Source organism: Microchirus variegatus (assembly GCF_963457635.1).
Source record: "Microchirus variegatus genome assembly, chromosome: 5".
Taxonomy (NCBI): Eukaryota; Metazoa; Chordata; class Actinopteri; order Pleuronectiformes; family Soleidae; genus Microchirus; species Microchirus variegatus.
Window position 1 is genome coordinate 24,517,426 of NC_139806.1, and position 24,702 is coordinate 24,542,127.

The following is a 24,702-nucleotide window of genomic DNA, read 5'->3' on the forward strand; positions in this document are numbered from 1 at the left end:
CACAGATTCTACTTTTAGGTGTTGAAAATGACACAACCAAGTCTATTCAATCAAAACTCAATGGAAATAACTCTTATTTAATGATGTTGTGACATAAAATAAAACTTATAATATATAATAAGTGAAACCAACTAAAATTTTTTTATAATATTTGTAATATTTGGCATTGCACATACGATAACACTTACAGCAAGTGCAAAATATGCATTTTCGGGAATAGCAAAAGGAAAAACTATATTTACGTCCAGGTAATTTTGAAATATTGTAATGTTGTGTCTTTATCACACAATGTAATCACAAATAACCACTGTTAAAGGTGCCATATGTAAGGTTTCATTTTCTGACATAAATGGCAACCCGTGGTTGCTCGGCAGCTGAGACTCTACTGACTGCAATGATTGGTAGGTGGCGCCACATGCCAAAACATGATTTCAAAACATAAACATGATTTGCAGTCTGCAAAAAAAAATTTTTAATGCAAATATTTTGTCTGTACTGTTGTTGTTGGTGAGTTCAGTTTGTATTTTGAACATTATTCCTGAGTCTCTGTGACATATTAGGAGGATTTTATGACCAGTTGCTTTAGATTTATTACATAATGCACCTTTAATCATTCCAGGAAAACCACAGCAATTGCTGTTGTTGCCACCAAGGACGGCACTTATTAGGTTTTGGAGGGACTTAATTTTTCAAATAGGCATAAATAGGCACACCATAAATATACTGAATGACCAGGTTTCTCAGACATATTTACGTTATTCCAAGATGGCCATGCCAGGATTCATCAGGAACAAATCAGGACAGTGGATCATTCTGAGTATCATCATGAATCCAGAGTGTGTGCCTTTATCTTAGCAATAAATGCAAACCATTAAACCACCGTGATTTATATCTTAGCAGACATCCGAAAATGTAGCTGTGAGAGGGGAAATAAATGAATGAAATCTTGTTCCTCATTCACACTAAATTAGCTGCATCACAGGAACATAGTGGACCTCTCTTGTGTGCCGTTAGTTTCCCGGTTATGAATTCAGGGAGGCAACGAAAGGCGCTTCACGACTTGATCCTTATCAGGACTCATTTTCATTCCTTTCAATAGAGACTCATTCAGCAGCGACGCTGACCTGACACTGAATGAACTGGAGCTGTTGTTGGAGCAGAGGGTGTGTAGAAGTACAAGAAATCAAGATATTTCCTAATGAACGTAAATGGAAGCCATTATAGGAGATTACACTTCTCTTAAAGCCTCTGTGTGTCATAGACAAACAAGGTTATTCAACATGATGTCTTTTTCCAAATGCTCACCTACAGCCTGGACTTTAATGAAACCTAAAGTACCAAACTAACCAGCCCCTATCATTCCATTTCTTAGCACCCTTTACTTGGAGTAACAGTCTGATTGGTTCCTTGAACGCCCACAGTCTGTTCTCACACAAAGCTTGGTGTCTACTTGAGACAAACAGCCCAAAAAAAGAGTTTACTGGACATAATTCCGAAGCGAAAGATGAATGAACCAATGAATGAATGTATCTACTTTGAATAAATTAGACTTTTTATTTCCTGTCAGTTTCATTGAGCCTCGTACAGCTATACAGCATAAAAGTGGCTCAGCTGAGAGTGACACACACCGATAAAACAATCAAATATTCAAATATAATGACACTTAAAAGGAAAAGGTTCATAATAGCATCATTCACAGACACCAGGTTCATTTCCTGTTTTGAAAATAGGCTACGGAAGTTGTAAGTATAGGAGCAATGTTCAACAGCTTCCTTTTAACCAGTGTAACAGCAGAATGCTGCACCATAGATCATAGATACTAATCATCCGCACTCACAGTTACAGCTAAGAATACAGCCCCCTTTTTTTTTTCTATTTACAGTGTCTCTTAATAGTTACACACCCAATTAATCACACAATGAGAGCCATTCACCTTCAGGGAGTTGCGGCCACAAATGTGCTGCCTAAGTGCTTGTTGTTTTCCAGAGCCACTGGGTCACCTCTCCTGCCTGACTGGTCAGTGAAGTGTGTTAGCGGAGGTGAGGCGGGCGGCTGAGAGGTGAACACTGCTGTCACTTGTTTGTTTGACTCGGCCACATGTTCTCTGCTTCACTGGCTGCAAAACAACGTCTCTCGGCCCGGCTGCGTGTGCGCTGAGGCTTCATGAATCTGACTTGTAAATGAACAAAAGGCGAAAGAAAGAGAGACTGGAGGAAATGTGGCACAGATATGTGGAGTTTGGTTGAGTTCTGTGATCAGTAATATGCTTTATTTACTTAGAAATTTAGATGGGAACCGTGATAAGTGAAATGGAGGCTCTGGTATGTCAAAAAAAGGGGATTTTTCTTTTTAAATATTTGATATAACCAGACAAAAGTACAAAACTGAGTGCATACAGTATATTTGGCTGGTTAAATACAGGGAAAAGGTGAACCATGTAGCCTGGCTCTGTCGAGCAAATGTCTTCTTTCTATTTATGTACAATATAAATATTTTACTTATTATGTTTTAAATTTGACCTGAGCCAGATGGAAAATAGTAAAATAAAATGTGTAAATCATTGATGCTATTCACACTCTTTCCTTCCTGAAACACATTTAGAATTATTCATCGCATAATATTCATCAATATTCATCAATATTCATCAATATTCATCCATGTGACACGTCTGTTATGTGTCGGCAAAGGTGACTGAATCATTTATGATTTATAATTATGGTTAATATTACTCTTCATGTTGGTCTGATCATTATACACTTTTAGAAATAAGGGTCCTTCTACAAGGGCTGAGGTTCTACCTGGAACCATTTGCTTCTTTCAAGGGTTCTTGGTCACAATAATGGTTCCAGTAAGAAACATTTTGATCCAGAGAACCCTTTAAAACCCTTTTCCCGAATAAAGGGTTTTAAAAGGGTTCTTAATGGAACCCTCCAAAAGGGTTCCAGGTGGAACCTTTCTAAAAAGGTTCTACCTGGAGCCAAAGGGTTCTCCTATGAGTGTACACATCATCACTTCAACTTCAATATGAAATACTGAGCTGCGATTACAGTAACAGGAAGATAATCTGTTACTAACCTATAGCCGTGACTCATTTTGTTTTGTGAATGATGTATGACTAAATGAAAGATTCTGTGTTTTTGTCCCACAAACGTTGCATCATGACACAGATGTGGTTTAAAGGTGTCCTGTTGTGCTAATCGACTCATAGGAAATGCGGCAAAACCTCTATTAACATCTGCACGGAGCAGAAGATGAATGTTTGTTTAATGCACTGCTGAGCTGAATTCGATTATTCCCACTAAGCTTAAATAAATAAGGTGGACCTTTGTTCATAAGTTTCTCCCACGGGTGGTCGACGGAGAGCCAGAGCCTGGATAATTTATCCGCGTCGCCATGGCACAAAGCCAGGGAAATTAGGTGGTTTGGGTCATTGGAGCATCGCTAATGTAGAACACAATATGCACATGCACACTCAGCATCAGAGCTGCAGTGCATCTGTGTGTCTCTCAGAGGGAGGCCAGGATGAAGATTAATTCATGATGAGGTTAACTTGGCAGCAGCCTGCTGATCAGTCAAATCGTATAATGCTCGAGCGGGAAACAGAGAAAATCAGGTTGGTGGAGTCCGTGACTCAGGGCTGGATGTTGGAAGTTTGAGTTTTGACATAAGCCACATTTAATTCCTTTAAAATTGCCCTTTAAAGAGCTTTTAATCTAAATAATAATGTGTATTTTTGACTATAGCTTCCATATTATGGGACCCATGTGACTCAAGACCATTGCTTGCACTGCGATTCCAAACCAATAGTTTTAATTCATCATCCTTGCATCCTCCATCATTTCTGAAATCACACTTATAATCTTTGAGTGTATTTATTTTTGTCATTGTGGTGATGATGAAGTTAAGGTGAATGTTATTCAGGGCAGGAAGCAGTATTTTTACATGTCATTTCCATGCAGAGAATATTCTCACTGGTTTCACTTATCATCACAGGAAGTGCCTTCAGCTTCAGTTCTGGCCTCATGTCTTTACCATTCATGAGTGTTTTAGTGCATGCTGCCTAAATATTGATAGTCATACCTCGTCTCAGTGACAAAGCACTATTTTTTTTTTTTTTTATTATGTCCTTTTCCACGCTTTAGCTTCACCCTGGTGTGAACAATTGCACAATCACCAAAAATGTGACTCCTTTCAACAATAACAAGCCAGACACCTACATAATCAATTGCATTCAGCATTTACAGCGTGTCCTTAAGTCACACTGTCACTTTATACACGTGTAATTACACAACAATACACTAAAAGCCTCAGTGTTGCGTCACTGTGAATTACAGACAGTGGAGTCCATATTGTATTTCCCTTTTCATGTGAATGAAGTTCCCCAAACCTACTACCTGGATTCAAAATGTAGTTTTTGAAACATGATAACTAACACTATTTATAGGATGACTTACTCATGCATATAAAAGACAGAGGGGGGTAGTGTTGTTTTGCCGAGTATCAAATCACAATACATAAACCATGTGAGTAATGGGGGAGAGGAGCATCAAGTGCAACATGTAAACATGCAGCAGGTTGTTATCACTGCTTTGCTGGTCAGTGATCTGGCTGCAGTTATAGTCTGAATGGAAAACTGGTGTGATGTGACAAGCTTTTGGTCCCAGATGGTGCTGTTGGCAACTTAAGGTCTGATATAAGTCCATGTTCGATCAAAATTACACTCAGTACACTTACATACAAAGTTTAATCAACCTAAGGCCGTAGTCGGACTAAGACAGGCAATCGGACAACAGTTTATACGTCGTCTCCTACTTCCAGGTCAAAGACCAGGGAGGAAATTTTGGTGCATGTGCAGAATAAAGTCCGACTCGAGTCCGACTAAGCGTATACATGCGGGAGTAATCAGACTATGAATCACATTATCCAGGTATGTTAGTCCAACTAAGACTAGCTCCATTTTAGTTGGACTAACTTGTTCACATGACATTAAGAAACCTAATTATTGTCTTCGTCTGACTACTTTTAGTGGATCTCTATTTTCTACTTTAAATGAAAAAACAGTCACTGGCAAAACGACTAACTAAAAGAAATAAGTGACATATGTGATATTAAATGACATGATGACATATCATAATATAAAATATGGGTTAAAGTCAGTTAAATAAATTCTTAATATATGTAAATATATACACATATAAATCATATAATCTAGCACAAAAAAAAGTATTTATAAATCGTGATCAAATCCGCTACTGCTTAAAGCAGAGTAACAGCATCATCTAGTGGTGGATCTACTGCCTTACATCTCATCTCATTGAATTGTATTGACATGTAAGGCGACTGTAAAACAATTAATTCAAATTATTTTTGAATTCATTATTTTTCATGTGTTTTGCTTCACCAAGTTTTATTCAGTCAAGTATTGCATAAACATCAATATTTTGTGCCACCAAGCAAATTACCGACCTCTCTATCCATCGAACTATTCACACTCCTGACCAGTTGGTGGCGGTAATGCATTATTACGTTGTTGCCAACTGACAGAAAATGTACCAAGTCGAAGATGAAGGTGACGATAGAGGAAGAGAAGAAGAAGTGGAGGTCTTCCTGTCGGCTTGACACCTGAATTTGACAAGTGTTATATCCTTAAAACGCCTTTTTTGACAGCAATGATGATTCACCTCCCGTTGGCCGGCTAACATGCTAATAACGCTGTGCTACGTCTACATGTGGGTGCGCTTTCACAAGTGCTACTCGGTGCTGATCCGCCACACTCTCTCCAAACTGAAGAGCAGCAGCTTCTCCTTCAGCGTCTGCTCCAGCTCGACCTCAGCACCAGGCAACACACCGACACCCGGACTCCACACAGCCGCACGTCGGTGTGTCAGCTCACATCCACCCGAGGAGACTGTCTTCCTTCAACTGGGAGACAAAGCCGTTTATGTCACTGAGCCTCAGGTTGGACACTTTTAGCTAACACTCGGTTCAATGACACGATAGGACTCCGATAGTCAATGACAACAAAGTACTGTACTAAGTATAATGGCCATTATAACATAGTTTTCTTGTCCCAGTTAACTTTATGGTCAATATAGCATAGTTTCCTTGTCCCTGTATGGCCATTATAGCATCGTTTACTTGTCTTAGTTTACTGCATGGCCATTATAGCACTGTTTACATGTCCCAATTTTCTGTATGGCCAATATAGCATAGTTTACATGTCCCTGTATTGCCATTATAGCATTGTTTCATGTCCGAGTTTACTGTATGGCCATTATACATGTCCCAGTTTACTGCATTGCCATTTTAGCATAATTCACATATCCCAGTTTACTGCATGGCACTCATAGCATAGTTTACATGTCCCAGTTTACTGTATGGCCATTATAGCATTGCTAACATGTCCCAGTTTACTGCATGGCCATTATAGCATCGTTCACATATCCCAGTTTATTATATGGCAATAATAGCATAGTTTACATCTCCCAATTTACTGTATGGCCAATATAGCATAGTTTACATGTCCCAGTTTACTGCATTGCCATTATAGCATAGTTTACATGTTTCAGTTTACTGCATGGCCATTATAGCATCGTTCACATATCCCAGTTTGTTATATGACAATAATAGCATAGTTTACATATCCCAGTTTACTGTATGGCCATTATAGTTTACATGTCCTGGCTTACTGTATGGCCATTATACATGTCCCAGTTTACTGCATGGCCATTATAGCAGAGTTCACATATCCCAGTTTATTATATGGCCATAATAGCATAGTTTGCATGTCCCAGTTTACTGTCTGGCCATTATAGTTTACATGTCCTGGCTTACTGTATGGCCATTATAGCATCGCTAACATGTCCCAGTTTACTGCATGGCCCTCATAGCATCGTTTACTAACAGCATGAATGTGGTTGAGCCTCATGACAGAAAGAGCATAATGCATATAATTAATGTTTTTCTGTACTTTCCCCAGGCATGTGATGACCTTAGCAAATGGACTGTGCTGTTGGGGTCTTCTCTGGTTTGTGATCCACAACTAGAGAACGTTTCATTTATCATAGAAGCAACAGGAAACGGAGTGGATTGCAGTTCCCAGAAATCATCAAACAAGAAAGTAGGTGCCACACATGGTTTCACAATTAATACTGTCAACGTTATTATTCTCATTTAGCAATACTGACTATTTGCAAACACATATTGATCTAAATTCAGTTTTGTTATTCTGTTTTGCAGTGTAGTCCATATGTTTATGTATTATCTATACTGTATATATGTACATTTTTTTCATTATTATGTTTAGAGCTGGGTATTACTCAAAAGGTCTGAATACCAGCATAGTCCTTGTTTGATATTGGTTTAAGTGAACAGAATACATTACACTTTGCAAATCATAATGTTATTTAATGTTATAACTCAGTTTTGTGAGGAAAAAAACCCCAAATCAATCTTCCAAATTTTGGTTTTACATAAATTGTCTTCGTCAACTCTTACTTAAATGTTTCAGCGACAGTCCTGAACAAATATAACATATGTGCCATACTTTGTGTAACTGGACATTGTGTTATTGTGCTGGCCAGTCACTGTGAGTGGACTTCACACTCTCTCTCTGCAATTCCTTTTGCTGAATAACTAGATATGGTTCTTATAAATGGTATGAAATACCCACTTTTACCAAAACACTTAATTAAACACTCTGCAATGTCCTGACATCTTATTAAAAATTAATCATTAATCATCAATTAATGTCAGCTAACCCGTACTGTGTGTTGTGTGTAGGTGCTGAAATGGTCGGATTATTGTCTTCCTCTGGCCTGTAGCCCTGGTCAGCCATTCAAGGCAGTGGCTCAGGCCACTGTAGAAAACTTCAGTCGACTGGGAGTTGCTTTCATTGAAGATCGTCTGCAGCTAGACAATGGACTCACACCTTCAAAGATAATCCGTATGTTACCTTCAATTACACTTCAAATTTGAGCTTTTTATAGTACGTTTTATTAACATATCACCACCTGAGAACACCTTATGTCAATGTTTTGCAGTGAATGTGCTTTTATTTGAATGCATTTTATTTTTATTAAGTGTAATAATCAGTTTCCCAGTACAACCTCAATATGACGATGTCTTGTCCACAATGCATTGCCCTCATAGCGTTGTTGTTTTTGTTCTCAATGTTTCAGTTTCAAGGATTTGTTTGTCAAATTGAGCAATGAAACCAGAAAATATCACATTTCTTATTTAACTGAATAATTGTTGCAACCCAGATATATAATCTTTTGTTTGTTTAGAACAAAAATCCTATGTTCAGTTTGAATTTCAAACCAAATTCATATTAATGGACAGAGGTCTTGTCAATAGAAATGTTTGTACTACTTTAGTGTGTTAATGTCACATTTTTATGATTTTCTTCAGCTGTTGTCCTCCAAGAATCGACTTTCAGTGAGCTCTTGGAGAAGCAGTGTCCGCCAAGCACAAAGGACTCAACTGACCTCGAGCACTCACCATCCCGTAAAAGCAACATTCTTCTTCTCACCCCGCGTACAAAGAAGAGAGTTGAGGAACGACGTGGGTCAGAGCCGCTTCACGGCAGCCAACGTCTTGGACGACAGGTTGGTGACTCTGAAGACCGTTCCTTGGGGAGTCATCATATGGAGGGCCATGGACGCCACCTCCATTTGTCCAGCTGCCATGAATGTTTGCAGATGGAGAGCAGTACAATTCTCTCTGTCAAATATGCTTCAGCTGAGAACATTCCAGATCTTCCTGATGATAACTCAGTTGAGCCTGATGGCAGAGTTGACATTCTGGATGAATATCAGCAAGATGATACAGGTTTTTTTGGACAAAGGGATGGATCTGACACGAATAGCAAACCGCCAAATGTTCTGGTGTTCACGGGTGGTTGCCAGAAACGCTTTGAAGCAGTTCGCCAGCTTTTATCGGAGCGTATAAACATGGAAAACAATATAATATATCCCCTTCTACCACAGCAGGTTCTGAGTGATCCATGGTTGGACAACACCAAGCTCCTTGTAGTAGCAGAAGAGGAAACTCTGACCCCTGAGCTTCAGACACGTTTCCTCACCTATCTATGCCAAGGTGGCAAAGTCTTGGGCCTCGCTTCCTCTCTGTGTCCGGCAGGCCTCTGTCTGGAAGTCAGGCAGAAGCAACGGGAGCAGGTCAGAAAACTGAGCTTCTTCAAGGAAGACAGCACAGAGCTGGAACTGTATGTGTTGACGAGTGGGAAGGTCTATATCAGAGATACTCAGGGAGGAGGGGAAGTGGAACTGTGGGGCGAGCTGAAAGGGGAGGTCACTCATCAGAGGGATATGGTTATCGTCAAGGTAACCCATGGAGAGGATAGTGGGGAAGCTGTCCTTTGTCAGGTAAAGATACTGGACAATGTTGAAAGTGATTTGTGAGGTTGTTTAGAATTTTTAAAGATTATATTTATTTGTCTTTTCTTATCACCATTATCTTATAGTTTATTACACTGTACATTCCAGTGAATATTGTTGGTGTGGAGTATTTTTTTTTTAAGTAGGTAGTAAGTAAGTAAGTAATGTAAGCCAACACTTAAAAACTTTGCTCAAACTGTTTCTTACATTATTTGTGTTCTTATTTGCAGGCACACCTTGAAATGACACCTGAGAATTTAACAACAGATGGTTTTAATAAATTGAAGCTCAGCAATGCACTGCGGTATGAAGTCTTGACGGAGATTCTCATCTCTCTGGGCCTCAGCTGTGACCGGAACCACACTTCAGCCCCAAGCCCAGTTCACTTGCTGGCCACGTCTCAGGTAAGAGTCGCAGCACGGATCTTTGTCAGGCCACAGGATTAAGAAGTGAAAATTTGCTAATGCAGCAGATAAGTATCTGACTCTCTCTGGCTCCAATCAATCAGTTTTCTGTGACTCTCCTGAATTTCTTTTGTAAATTATTTACATTATGTCTTGTAACATCAACCACATAGATTTAGGTAGTATCTGGATAAGACTTTAGCAAATCTGATCTGGTAAACCAAGAGCCGATGTCTGGAAGAAGGTAACTTAAGTCAAATGTCCAAGCTATGAATAAATACCTTCCTCCATCATCATCATTATCCATCATCTAGCAATTTGTACAAATTATTTATTCATTCATACAAGCACTCCTACACATGCAGAGAGCACCAGATTGTTTATAATGAAGTTAATTGTGTGAGCAACATTCATAGTTCACATGTGGAAACAATTTGTCACCCTAAATGTATGCAAATGTATGAGTTTCAGGATCGCAGCAGGTCTTTGAACAGAAGGCCAACACAAACACGTGAAGGCAGTAGGTCTGTCTTTGGTCGGCCATTATTGGCCACGTTGAGTAGGTCTGTCGCTTTTTCCAAAAATCAATTTCCAACAAATTCATAATGACCCATAATTCTTTCGAATGAATTTGATATTGCGGACCGGTCCATCTACGTTCCAACCCTAACCTATGGTCATGAGCTGTGGGTAATGACTGGAAGAACGAGATTGCAGATACAAGCTGCGGAATCAGGTTTTCTCCACAGAGAGGCATGAATGTACACTGACACTGCAGAGTAGTTGCAGAGTATAATATAAGGTGACAGAAGCCACATTTGATGGTTAACTGTCGTTTTTCTAATTCAAAAATTTAATAAAAATAGGACACACATCACATCAGACTTATCTAGGACGACAGCCACTGTGCTTACTTTGATATGTCATAATTTGTAAAATATGTGTAAAAGAGATGACAAATGCAACAATAAGAGGACGGAACCATGAATGGTGTTATTGCAGCACAATATGCTTCCAACAGGCTGATTTTAACACTCTAAATAGTAAAGGAGATTGCTTTTCATTGATTTAAGTACTTAAGAACAAACACAAGGGGGAGTCAAAACTCCAGGTTAGTGAGCAGCTAGAAAAAAGCTCTTGAGTCGGTCTTCCATCTATGGGGTGTCAAACAGATTGGGCCTCCCAGAAAAACAAAATAGTATTAAGTTAATATTTGTAGTATCAACATTAGTTCTGCAGTTGTTTTTGTCTTAATTATTGTATATTTGAGTTACCGTGTAAACTCTGACCCTACTTTCCTCACCACTTTGTACCAACAAGCAACATGCTAATGTAATTGGTGGCTTGGGAATTGTTTCCAGACTGTCGTGAAAGTCGAGGAAGACCGCAGACTTGTTGAAGGATGCAAAAAAAAGTGGCCCAGAGAAGTGTGTTAAAATTAAGAGAAAATGGATAATTGTGATGCTTTGTACTACTGGTTAGGAAATACAAGCATTGCATCACACCAGCAGGTAAAATAATCACCAGATGAATCCATTTTGAGCTCCACATACAAGGGTTTTACAAGGAGATTTTCTCTAATTTAGTTGGCTGCTGCTGGCACGTTGCTGACTGATCTTCACATTTCTGTCTGTAGAGCAATGATGGCCAAATTCTATATAAAATAAACAAATAATTGTATTTTTTTTGTCCCATTCTGCTCTGTTCTCCACACAGAAGGCAAAAGCTAGCTTCTTGAAGTGGGTCTGGACACAAGCAGATAAAAATGGCCTCGTCACACTGCCCAAGTCCTCCCTGAAGATGGTGTCCTCTTCGGAGCTAGAGGATGGCCCATCTCTGCCTGAGAGCTCTTTAGCCCTGGTCACCAACTCTTCTGAGTCCTGTAGCTGGGCGGAGTTCTGCATGGAGACCTACAGAAAGAACCTGAAGACCAGTCTACTGGGGAACACCCTGCTGTACGCTGAGACGGTTTCATCTACGATGGATCTGTTCGAAGGGTAAAACTTGTTCCTCTGAGTTCTTTTACTATTTTAAATATAAGCTGATGTCATAAATTAGTAATGTCCAAGAGCAAACCTGCCTTTTCCTTACAAAGTGCCCTAAAACACTTCAAAATGTGAAGATAAAAAAAAACATTCACACTACACTATTTTCAGATCAATAATCCTCTCATCTGTGAAATCTGCAAGTCACAGCTTGCCCACTATGCCACTATGATTTAAATATTAAAAGATAAGGTTCCAAAAACATCTCTCCAACAGGTCGCAGACCGCTGTCTCTTTTCCAGAAATTTGAACCACGTCCTTGACAAAGATGGTGATAGCAGTTTGACCATGAATAAAACGGATGTTCATCAAACCTGTAGAAACGGTACTGAGCTAAATTTAGCCTGATTTCCGACATCATTGCCCGTGTCACTTCCCAGCGTGCTTTAGTGATCACATCTGTTATTGGTGAAAGATGGTGCAGTGTGTGACCTCTCCCATAGCTGGTTGTTTGAACTCGCAGTGACTGCAAAGACTCCTGATAAAAAGACACCACGTTGCTCCCTCTGTCACTGAAAGTCATGTGATGTGAACTTAGCTTAACATAAACGTACTAAACACACACAGGTTCATGCAGTTATGCTTTTAAGGACACTCTCACTAACCTTAACCACAATTCAATTCTTAGCCCTAAACCTAACCAGCTCCTTATGACGTGTTCCCACCGGCTCTATTCGCCTCTGCACGGCATGGTTAACTTCCACGAGCATACTCCACCTGCTTAGATGTGAGGTTCTGCCTCATCAGGACCAGGTTTTACTCTCCTTGCTGACAGGGTCAGTGTTTTTACCAGAAAAGGTCAAAACAGGTATCGAATACAAGTACTCACACATTCTTATACTTATAATCTGGTCCTCACAAAGATGTATAAACAAGCACCCACACAGTATTTGTGCCACTTGTTAGTTTTGTGCATTTAATTTATTATGTGAGCTTGTTGTGCTAATCTGTCTGCCAGTGTGATGCCATTGACTCTTTGTGTTGACCTTGTTTCCCCCCGACAAGGACACACCAAGCTCCATACAGTAGATATTTAGCAGAGGTAAAATTCAAATGTAGCCGTCATAGTAACTGTAGACATTCAACATTGTACAATTCACAATATACTGTTGGTGGTCTGTGTAATGACAGTAATTAAAAATAGTGTGTGAGCACTCATTAAGATGTCAGTAAATGCCTTTGTGGCAAGGATAGAAAATGAAGTTGACACCAATTGTATGAAGGAAATAAAAGCATAAAAATCATACCGTTGAGTGAATCCAGCATTTGGCACTTCTCGTACTGCGAGTGTGCGCACACACGTGGGAAGGAGGGTAGACAGGCTGGAACTAATTTAATGCCTTAGTGACCTCACTGCTGCAAAGTCAAGTTGCACCTAATAGACTTCTTTGTCTTCACCCACACATGTGAGTGAAAGTGGCTGTTGAGCGGGTCGATCGGGCGGCAGGTGGAAGCAATTAAAACTGTCATAAAGTTTGAAAAATGGATTGTGGAGCAACACTGACCTGATTGGAACAGACAGTGTTGTCATTAAGGCTATACAAGAACGAAAGCAGGGTGAATGAATAGGCCATATAACCCCCAAAACCTGTTGCTGCAGTTTGATTTCATAGCTAATGTTTGAGTTTCCAGATGTCCCTCTGGAGCAGCCTTGATTAATGTTATTATTAAGGAATCCCTGTTTTATTTCTTCAAGCATTTCATATAGAATTCATTATGCTGCATGATACTGAATATTTTCAGTGGGGAAAAAAACTGAATCGAGTGTAAACAGTTATAGGGGAATGCTCATGTGTGCTGGAGAACAAGTTGCATTTTTAGGTTGTGGTTTTTCTTTGTTTGTTTTTGTGTGATATCATATGGCAGTACTTTGTTTTGTGATTCAGCACAGAAATGTGTGCGGTCACATACTGACCACATACATTTAAAAAAAAAAATTTGTGAGAAATACCTATTTTTGCTTTGTCGATGTGTTTTTAAATGGATAAAAGCGGGGCAACCTTTTAATTAGGGCTGAACGGTTTTGGGAAATATATAATTTCAATATTTCTAACAACAATTTTGGTTGTGAATTGATTTGCCAATTACCAGTTACCACACAACACCATTATAACATTAACTCCTCCATATAACCGATAACAAAACCCTCCATTGCTCAGTGTTTGGATACTTGACCTAGACTTAAAACAAAAATCAGGAGTTATACTTCTGCTTGATCATTCTTCTCCTTTTGGATGTGCAGTACTAAGCCAGGGAACATTTTGACACTTCATTTTAAATTGTAATCATAGTTTTACGTAAACCCTGTTGAATTCGATTTTTCCTGTTTTAAGGATCATAAATGTTTATGTATTTTTTTAATATACGCATTAAAGCACAGGTTCACAGAGACATGTGTGAACCTGTATATTGGACTTAAGAAAACCTTAATGTGGCTGTGACTCAAGATAAGTTTGCGTTATTCTAACTTCCAAAACAGTTACTGGGGTACCAAAGTTGCAATTTATTATCTTGCCTCCACTGCTTTTCACTATGTTTTTGGATGTCACACAATCTGGATGCTCTTGTTGTGGGCCATCAGTTGTTGAATGTACAGTAATAATTAGTTGTAGAAAACGGTGTCCTCAAATGGACACCATGCTTCAAGTTTAATATGCTATATGGAAGACGTTTCCTCTTGCCTTTATCGACTAGTCATGTTTTATTCCCGTGGATCTTGAGTCTGTAATTTGAGTTTATGTTAAAATCCTTATCACGTCAGGATTGCAGCTGGTGTGATGCATCCGACCTCTTTGCTCCCTCGTCAAAGCTCAGTCCTCACAGCACACTGGAGGAAACAGCACTGGCATGACAGCGTTGTCGATCATGTCTGAATCACCTGAATGCATGGAAACTCAATACACATTATCATAATCCAATACAATACAGTTTTATTTATAAAGCAGGTTGCCAGCTTATGAATTATTGGTTGTGTGTATTTTCCATATACCTTTATTAATTGATAGCTGTAGATTTCAACAAATACTGGACTTAAACTACAACTCAAAACACTTTTTAAATATGTTTACGTTTCTGTCATCTAAATATAGATTAACATTTTTATTTAACCATCAGTAGTAGTAGTAGTAGTAGTAGTTGTAGTACATCTCCAAATAAGAGCAGTGCAGTAACAGGCTTGAATATGGATATAAGTAGGATTTTGAATGGTGCACACAGCGTATGGCAGCTCACAGTTGTAGGATTACTTTTTTTTCATTGTGTCAAGTATTGAAAAATAAAAACTGTTATTGAACTACTTAATATCTGTTAGAAAATCCTTTTAACATCCTTTGCTTGGACACGATTCTGTCCCATTTGTAATCCGTGTAATGGGTTGGGTCACTGTAATTGTGATTTGATTGGTTTCCATGTTGGTTGACAAATTATTTTCTGCCAGAGAAAATGACTTGTTTCTGTATTGTGTGTGTGTGTGTGAGAGAGAGAGAGGGCATGTGTGTGTGCTGACTGTTACACAGTCAGTAGTGTCTGATGTGTGTGTGTTAGGAATAATATGCTGTTGGTGTTGAGTTAAAGACAGTAACAGTGTGGAAGTGTTTATCTGTGAAACAAGTTGGGATAAGAGACTATGGGCTTTTTCGAAAAAACCACTTAGCTGCTCCTGAGAGCATAATGATTCTTTTCCTGCTCTGCTAAACCTAATCTCTGAGCCTGGAGCAACACAGAGATGTTGACTTTTTCTTGTGAGCGTTTTGGGTTTGGACATGAAAACCCAAAGGCCCACTTTCCACTTATGTATTGTGTAAAAAGCAGCAATGGATGTAAATGTAATTAGGATTATTTTCTCTTCTACTTGGTGTTGTACGAATTCACTTTTCCGTACATCTGCAAATGTGGAAATCGTTTTAAAATGTCAATTTGGAAGTTAAAAATCATACTTTCATACTCATCTGAATTAGAAAAATACAACACCTTAACATCCTGCATAAAGCTCTTCCAGTTGTTTGGCAAAGGCCCTGGCATTCTCAGTTTGTTTTGACAAGTAATCCAATATCCAAACTGAGACTGTGTGGAATTAGTGTCCTGCTTCCTGTGAAAAATACAAGCCACGGGAACATACATGGAGGTTTGGTGCAAAGGAAAATGAACTCACAACCGTGGCAACAAGTGCAACCATAAAAATCAAATTGGCCCAATTGGCCTTGCATGCTCCCCGTGCAATTATGAAAGATTGTAAGCAGATGCCTAAATGTCTTCATTTCTTATTCTGGACAACATATGGTGCAGTATTTGACATGTCCAGTGGAAGGTATGTTTATACTCCAGAGGCCTGAGCCCTTCTCTGCATTAGTGTCACCAACATAGGGAAGTCATAGAAGGGCCAAAGGTTTTAATTTCAACATCATCAAGACTGCGTCAACCTGCCAGCAACTGGTTTAAGCAAAAGACTATATTTAGTGTGAGGAGGAACACATTTGATAAATTATTTTCTGAAAAATTGAACAAAAATGGCTGCAGTCACAATGTTTTTTTGTTTTAGTAAATCATTCTCGATTTTATATTTTTCTTCAGAACCTTTGAGAGAGGTACTGTAGATCCAAGTCCAGACAAGCAGTTCCAAGGCAAGGTCAGTCCTCTGTGCCTCAGCTGCTCCACTGTAATGGAGTAGCTCTCACTTATTGATCAGTTCCTATAGTGCTATTTGGAAAATGATAATTTCTGCTGTTTCCTCCGTAAACGGGATTAGCTCAATTAATCACATTTACAGATTAGCTGGTCCTCGGTTATTGATCATGCCTTTTTGGTTCTGTTGAATGATCAATGCAAACGCGCTTATGTGCTGCAAATCCTGTTTCAAAAATGAGCATTGATGGCAAAATTAATCTTTTTGTCTGCGATATTTTAATCTGGGAGGTGAGATGGGGGCTTTTTTTTAGAGAGAAAAGCAGATGCATGTCTCCAGATTGATGCTTCAGGCTGGTAAGAAGTGGTTGTGTCAGCATCACCTTGTAATGGTTGCACAATGGTTAGGAATAGGGTTTTAGTGTCGTCACATACAGTAATATTAATAGTGGTGTAATTAGCAGGAACTCATTTGCAAACAAGACATTTCACTGTGTAGTATCTCTTTAATTTATTTTAATCGGCCCTTTGCTCTGCAGCCATTTTGACGGTTCACATCACAGGTGTAAATAGTCAAAGTAATAATGGCTGAGTTCCATTTAGCTCAACTGAACTCAACTTGAGCACTTTAGGCAGCTATAGCTGGAACAAAGTGCTTAACAATACAATAAATAAAACATGGCACATAAAACATAGGAGACAAAATAAAAACAATAAAACAATAATATTAATAATAATAGCTTCCTCAGAATTGCATTGTTAATGTGATCACATGCTTTTTCCAGCTAAAACATGCTAAAATTTGCCCATTTGTTATTGATGGATCAAAACCTTTGTGTATTACTGCTCTGATAGCACTTGACCACTGATGGCTAACACCTATAATTAACAATTTGTTATTCATCGCATAATGAGATGGTAATGATTACTTAATGATTTTAAATATATTAGTGAGATTGGTTGTGATATTGCTAATTTGCCATGTATGTTATCTTCTTAAATGAGTTTAGACATTAGTGTAATTGTGAACAGGTAAATGGCTCCAATAGTAAAGTCCTCAGGATCTAATGGGACAATGTGGAAAAAAGGGATAAACGATTACATATTTTAGATTTAAACTGAAAATACAGCCTGAAAACTGACTGTCAAGTTATTTTGAATGGATTGAAAAACTTTTCATATATATTTCAGCTACAATCTTGAAGTTGGCTACCATTTGCAAACTCAGCTGTTTAGTTTAGGGTTTTTTTTTTCATTCCCTGAGGAATTAGCCAGAACTTACATCTGGCAGCACTTCATCTTGACCTTGCTTTGAGAGAACGTATTCCACTACCACTGCCTATGATTTCAGTGTGGACATTTGAAATCCTTTCAGCATTCAGCAGCATGCTAATGTGTTTGCCTGTGTGTTTTGATTTGTTTCTTTTCTTCTAAACACAACATAAAGACACAAAGAATGTAAATGAGTTAGTATTGAGCTACCACAAAGATACTAGACGTTCTTACTTTTCTGCTTTGTTTGTATAAGTCAACTTCATGTCCACTGGTTCCATCAATTTATTCTCCATGGAATCCTCTTGCAGGCCTGTGTAGTTAAAAAGGAAAAATATAATCATAAAGCATCCTATCCTTTTTGATGTTTTCTTTTCATATTTAATAGCCTATTAAAATTCTATTTTTCGAAATGTCCGTAAAGCAGGATATTTGACAATTACTTAACCCTATAAAGCCAAACGTATCATATGTGATACATGAGTTTTTGAGCCCTCCACATGAGCAGTGTGACAATTTTTTCCCTGAAAAACCCGATGTATAAAATTATGGGAAACCCGACAGAGATGCAAGCACTGCGTAGCCCACTTTGCCCATGTGAACTGTGAGAAATGCAGAGTGCATCTTTGTCTGAACAACTGTCTTCAAGCCGACCATCACTCAAAATAAAAAGGTTGTGAACCACAAAATGAGTAAAAATAACTGAAATGTTATGTCTTCCAGACTTCCACACTGCCAGTTCCATTGCTGCATTGTTTTCGTTGGAACAGTTGGATTTGTTTGTCCAAGAAAAAAAATAATCTTTGAGCATTGTGACCCGCTGTATCAAATATGATACAAATTAAAACTCCTATATGGAAATTGATATTTGAAAAAAAAAAAAAAAAAAGACCAATAGAGGCTCCAGTTTCAAAGAGTTTGAATTTTCTGTCAACTGTTTAATGGTTTGGGCTTTACAGGGTTAAATGCTGAAACACCTAAATGTCAGCTGTGTACAAGTGTCTGGCTGGTTCACACGTTTGTTTCCTTATGATATAGGAAAAGGCAATTTTGTACTAAGACTGGTCCTACTATGGAATATATACACTTGATCTGTATGGAATTTCCTTTCCCAGTTCTGTTGGTGTATGGGAATCAATATGGAATTGCAATTTCATAACACGCTCTCATTATGCTTATAAATTTGTTACATACATTCAAGATTCAAGATTCAAGATTCAAGATTTTTATTTGTCACATGTGGATGTACAAGTACACCCCAGTGAAATGACATTGCAAAACAAGCCCCTCTGTGCAACTGTGAAGCACTAATAAAATAAAATCAAATAAGATAAAGTAAAGTAGAGTAAAAATATAGTAAAATAAAAATAAAAATAAAATAAAAATAAAAATGAAAATAAAAATAAAATACAATTTAAATTTAGAATAATTTCCAGATAAATATAAAAATATTTACAATACACAAGAATAAAAAATAAAAGCAGTAAGATGCAATAAAATACGGATCAAATGCACAATGTTCAATATACAATATAGCAGCGATGTGGATTTGTGTGTTGTGTGTGTGTGCTGTATTTATGTGGGTGGTTGAGAGTTCAGCATCCTGATGGCCTGAGGTTAGAAGCTCGACCTCAGCCTCTCTGTTTTGGCCATGCAGGAGCGGAGACGTTTGCCAGACGGCAGCCACTGGAACATTCTGTTGAATGGGTGATGAGTGTCTTTCATAATCCTCCTGGCTCTGCTGGTGCAGCGCCTGGTGTAAATGTCCTGTAGAGTGGGCAGTGCTGCCCTGGTGGAGCGTTCAGCGCAGCGGATCACTCTGTGGAGAGCTGACCTGTCTCTGGCAGTGCAGCTGCCGTACCACGCAGTGATGCTGCCGGTGAGCACAGACTCCACTGCTGCAGTATAAAAGGTTCTCTGCAGCACTGGGGAGACCTTGAATTTCCTCAGCCGTCTGAGGTGGTACAGGCGCTGCCTTGCTCTCTTTACCAGGGTGGAGATGTGTGTGGACCAGGTTAGGTCCTCGGAGATGTGGACACCGAGGTACCTGTAGCTGCTGACTCTCTCCACCGGGGTCCCATAGATCCTGAGGGGGGTGTAATGGCTCCTCTGCTTCTCTCTCCTGAAATCCACAACTATCTCCTTGGTCTTAGAGACGTTCAGGTCCAGGTTGTTTTTCTGGCACCATGTCGACAGTGCATCCACCTCCTCCAGATAAGCCGTCTCCCTATTGTTCGAGATCGGGCCAACCACCACCGTGTCATCTGCAAATTTCACGATGATGTTGGAGGGGTGAGTGGCTCTGCAGTCATGGGTGTAGAGAGGCGCATAAAATAATTCTAACTACAAAGTAGTTTTGAGAAAAGTCACTGCAGCTAACTCATAATGTTCTTACTAAATAGTCCCTATTTAGTGCTTTCAAGTAGATTTTAAAATTACTCTATTATTATTCTTTCTCTTCCTTCAGGATGATTCTGAACTTACCAAAGGATGTGGGTTTAATAGCAGTAGCTGGTCGACAAAGCCAAGGAAAAGGTATGAGCCTGAAATGCATTTCAGTCAATTTTTACCGTTGTTTCTTACCCATTTTACACATTTCTCGTGTCTGCAACTGCTTCAGGTCGGGGGAAGAACATGTGGCTCAGTCCTCTGGGTTGTGCCATGTTCACTCTGAAGGTCCAGGTGGAGCTGAACTCCAGGCTCGGACACAGGATCTCCTTCCTGCAGCACCTGGCAGCTCTGGCAGTGGTGGAAGCTGTTCGCACACTGCCTGGATATGAGGTTACCTCCAGCTTTTTTCCTCACTATCACCAGACGGTGTTCGCCTGCACCTCTGCTGTAATGTGGCCATAAATGAAGATGGTTTATTTTAAAGACTGATGTTTGAACATGTTTTATCCTCCATCAGGACATAGACCTGAGAGTGAAGTGGCCCAATGACATCTACTACAGTAACCTGATGAAGCTTGGTGGAGTGCTGGTGACTTCCACTTTTATAGGATCAACTTTTCATCTGCTCATAGGTAAAAAAAAAAAAAGACATTCCCCATATTACTGCGACTAATTTGAGAGGAAAATACAGTGTTGTTTGTGTTGTTTTGACAGCTTTTATATCCTGCATTTTATGTAAATGCGTGTAAGCTCAGAGATTCGGGATTGAGTCAAAACAGATGTTTCTTTATTGCAAGACGCTGTAGATTCAGGTATTTTAAAACCATACTTATTAACTTGACTTTCAAGGTCCAGTGTTTAAGAATTGGTGATATCTAATTGTGAGACTGCAGAGTGCAACACATTTAGGACTTCATTCCCTTTCCCAAGAACATCAGGGAACTATGGTGGCCTTCATTAACCAGAAAGGACTTTCTCTAACTCTCACTACTGATTTCTCCTTTTTTCATTGGTTTATCCACCAGGTTAAAGTGGGCAGAGCTGTATTGCATGCATTTACACTTAAATCAATTTCTCTTTATAATAATGTATGGGAGAAATAATGGTCTTCAACAATAGTAATGTAATTGTTTTCATAACGAACACCAGCGCCAGTCATCCTTCGGAATAACATGGTTGTGTGTGCTCTACAGGCTGTGGGTTCAATGTGACAAACAGCAACCCGACCATTTGCATCAATGACCTGATCCAGCAGCACAACATACAGCATCAGTGCAGCCTGCAGCCGCTCGGCTGCGCCCAGCTCATTGCTCGCACCGTCAACTCTTTGGATGCTCTCATCAACAACTTCCAAAAAGGTGGCTCTGACGCAGTACTGCCCACTTACTATAAAAGGTGGCTTCACAGGTGAGCCCTGCTAACATGATCCTGAGATGTTATTACGCTCTGCACAGGGAGCGATTTACAGCAAGTTTTTTTTTCCAAAGCAAGTTCTTTTTAGATATGTAAATAAAATTGAATGCGTTTTAATAGTTTGGTACCTAAGTAATCTCAAATGGCACAGATGGAGCCAAACTGTGCCAAATGAGAGAACGCCAAGACACCTCTTTGCTAAAACCTCTGTAATTTCTCTCTGCTTTACTTCAACAGCATCAGACTTTGCACAGCTCATGTCCACATGTTGTTACACAACCTCCATGTGTTTTTAAGCTCCTACTGCATATTTTAAAGGTGGTATTTGCTTTAAAATGCAAAAATTTTTAGGCGAGAAAAAAAAAATCTTCATTTAGGCTGTGTTCCATGTACATTTACTCTGACACAGTGACATCTACAGTGAAACTTACACCTCTGGTGGAATCTCACCAGATATCTTTTCATCTTCTTGGTCATTATGCTCCTCTTCCTCCTACTCATTTTATTTCTGACATGATGTCACATTTTACACAAGGCTTAAAAAAACAAATATAGCAGAACAACCACTGTCAAGGAAAATGCTGTTCATCACCCTTTTTTTCAGCAGGTTCGCCTGGGTTCAAAAAATCCCAGGTACACCCACTAATTTTAGTGTGAATGAGGTTGTAATTAGCACTCAATGCTCTGGTTTTGCCCCCTGTGATGAAAACCAGCTTGAGACCTGGGCTGCTCATTTCACTGGAAACATAGCCAGTGGTTACACAAGGAGGAAATAACACTAGTCAGTTAACAACTGGCTCAAGAATGAAATTTATGCCGCTTAAGTCGACAATTTATTAAAAATATATCATTTAATCTGGACATTTTCCCACTGGAAACAAAGTTTGTAAGCGGTTCATTCTCTTTGCACCAAAGTCCAAGAAGAAAATCAGCTATTTTACATCACCAAATACAGGAGTTATTGATCCACTGCTGTCCCCATCACTAAGTTCAATGATTTTGATTTGATTTTGTGACTTTGAAATCCTTCTTTCAGATTAAGCAACATAAACTTGCCAAACAAGGCAGCAGTAAAACAGCACCTCTGCCATGGCTGATGTCAGCTAGAGTAGTGAAGAAAGAGCATCAGAGAATGAATGGCACATTCTTTAAAATTAAGTAATCGGAAGCCATTTCAGTTCAGTCGCGTTGTATCTCATAACAACATCATGAAGCAGAACTATAAACCTTCTCCAACGTTCTCTGCCTGCAGTGGGACCAAAGTGCGTCTCTGGAGTGACGATGGACTGGAAGCTGAAGTTGTAGGTTTGGACCAAAATGGCTTCCTCCAAGTGCTCACCAAAGAACACGGCGTGGTCTCGGTGGAGCCTGACGGAAACTCCTTTGACATGCTGAAGAACCTGGTAATCATGAAGAAGCATTAGGACCAAACTCGACAAACATACACGCTTATCTGTAATCATGAATCTCTTATTATAGTTCAGTAAAGATTTACATTTATCACATCACACATTGTGCTCTGCTTTAAAGCCTTTTAACATAACGCTTTTCCCTTAGCACATTAATACTAGTAATAATATAATACTAATTATGTGTGATCACATTTCACACAGTTATGGCATTTGCTGAGTGATTATGTTTTTCAGAACAGGAACCAGACCCTCCTAAAATCAAGTCCATTCTCGTGTTTACTCTCCTCTATTCTTCAGTCTTGGCTCTATCTAGTTATTTCTTGTCTTTTTATCAAGTAAAGTTAATGAAACCAGCTCATTATCACCACAAGGTCTTACCATGACCCCCTTATAATTTATTCATGAATAGCGAGGATGAGTCAAAATTAATTTCAGCGTTATTGGCAATTTGTTGCAGTATATTCATATATTCACATGTATTTTTGTAACAAAACATACCTCTAATGCAGTACAACATTAAATGAGACCATTACCAAAAAAAAAAACAGCTTCGACCATGCACACTACGAATGCACAGCCGTTAATTAACTTATTTTAATAAGTGGCTTAAAAGGCAGCTGAAGAAAATGGTATCTGTATCAGTGACTGAATATGAGCTGCTGGTTTACGACCCAGTTGTGGGATTTGTCACAAAAAAATGTATATTGTACCCAAAAAAATCATGAAACCTGGTGACCAGTGTTTTGCTTTTAATAATTTAATCAAAGTAATGATTCACACGTAAATGTACTGTTACTTTCCATCAGTTATAGCCTTTTTTTCCCCATTCGCTCTCGTTTGCAGTTTACAACAAAGCTTTATTTACACGGCGCCACATCAGTGGACATTTTTAAGTGCTTTTCATATCTTGTCCGATGACTGAATTAAATGTTTACTATTTAATTTCAGCAATGTAGAAGTTTCTTAGCAGTATCGATAAAATATATGGTCAGAGTAAAAATGTCTCTGTACTAAAAGCAGTGGATCAGAAGGAGATTAAGCAAATGGCTGACGCTTGGATCCATATGTGCCCTACTCTCAACATCCTATTAAACAATTTGAGTGGGCTGCTGCTGAGGTCAAAGGGAAATCTCTTTTTTCTATTGACCGTCTAACGGCGTCCTCAGGGGGGAGCGTTCTCTGGCTCACCTTCAAACAGGATAAAACACTGACGATTCTCCATCGTGCTATACTTTGAAAAGACGTTTTTGGGACAGATAATGGTGCCACTTGACCTTGTCGTCTCCATCCACATCTTATTGGCTTCAACTGACACATTTACTTCTTTCTCCTTTGTCCTCGCAGTAGAAGTAAGTTTAAAATATCTTATAATCGCTTATGTAATATTAAATTTGCTCAACATCAGCATTTCATCAAATCCATCTATTAATAGGTGAAGAAAAAGCAGCACAAATGTATACAAAAAAAACGTGTCACCATTTATGCATGATTTTGTGAAGTAAATACGAAACAGTTTTTATTTAAGAAATAAAAAAACACTAAACGGAGAATGAGCCTTCTATGGAACGTCTGCCGCACAATTCAAGACCAGTTTGAAAACACACACACACATGCCACAAGCATGTGCCTAAACCTAACCACATCCATAACCAGGACATAATCATGTATCAGCACCCGTATTTGCAGTTAAATCATTGCATATCAGGTGCATGTGCAGGTCTGTGGGCATGTAAATGACGTATATAAT

At 39.0% G+C, this 24,702-nt stretch overlaps 1 protein-coding gene across 1 annotated transcript; it reads left to right on the forward strand.

The window, feature by feature from the left end:
- Positions 1 to 5,700: 5,700 nt before the first annotated feature.
- On the forward strand, positions 5,701 to 22,967 carry hlcs (holocarboxylase synthetase (biotin-(proprionyl-CoA-carboxylase (ATP-hydrolysing)) ligase); the record flags this gene model as incomplete). The annotated part of the gene is made up of 11 exons (XM_083889020.1): positions 5,701 to 5,958; positions 6,980 to 7,120; positions 7,783 to 7,945; positions 8,413 to 9,386; positions 9,629 to 9,802; positions 11,519 to 11,799; positions 20,207 to 20,274; positions 20,360 to 20,520; positions 20,648 to 20,762; positions 21,324 to 21,537; positions 22,796 to 22,967. 11 exons carry the CDS (start codon positions 5,701 to 5,703, stop codon positions 22,965 to 22,967), a joined length of 2,721 nt encoding a protein of 906 aa, XP_083745146.1.
- Between the last annotated feature and the right edge of the window lie 1,735 nt (positions 22,968 to 24,702).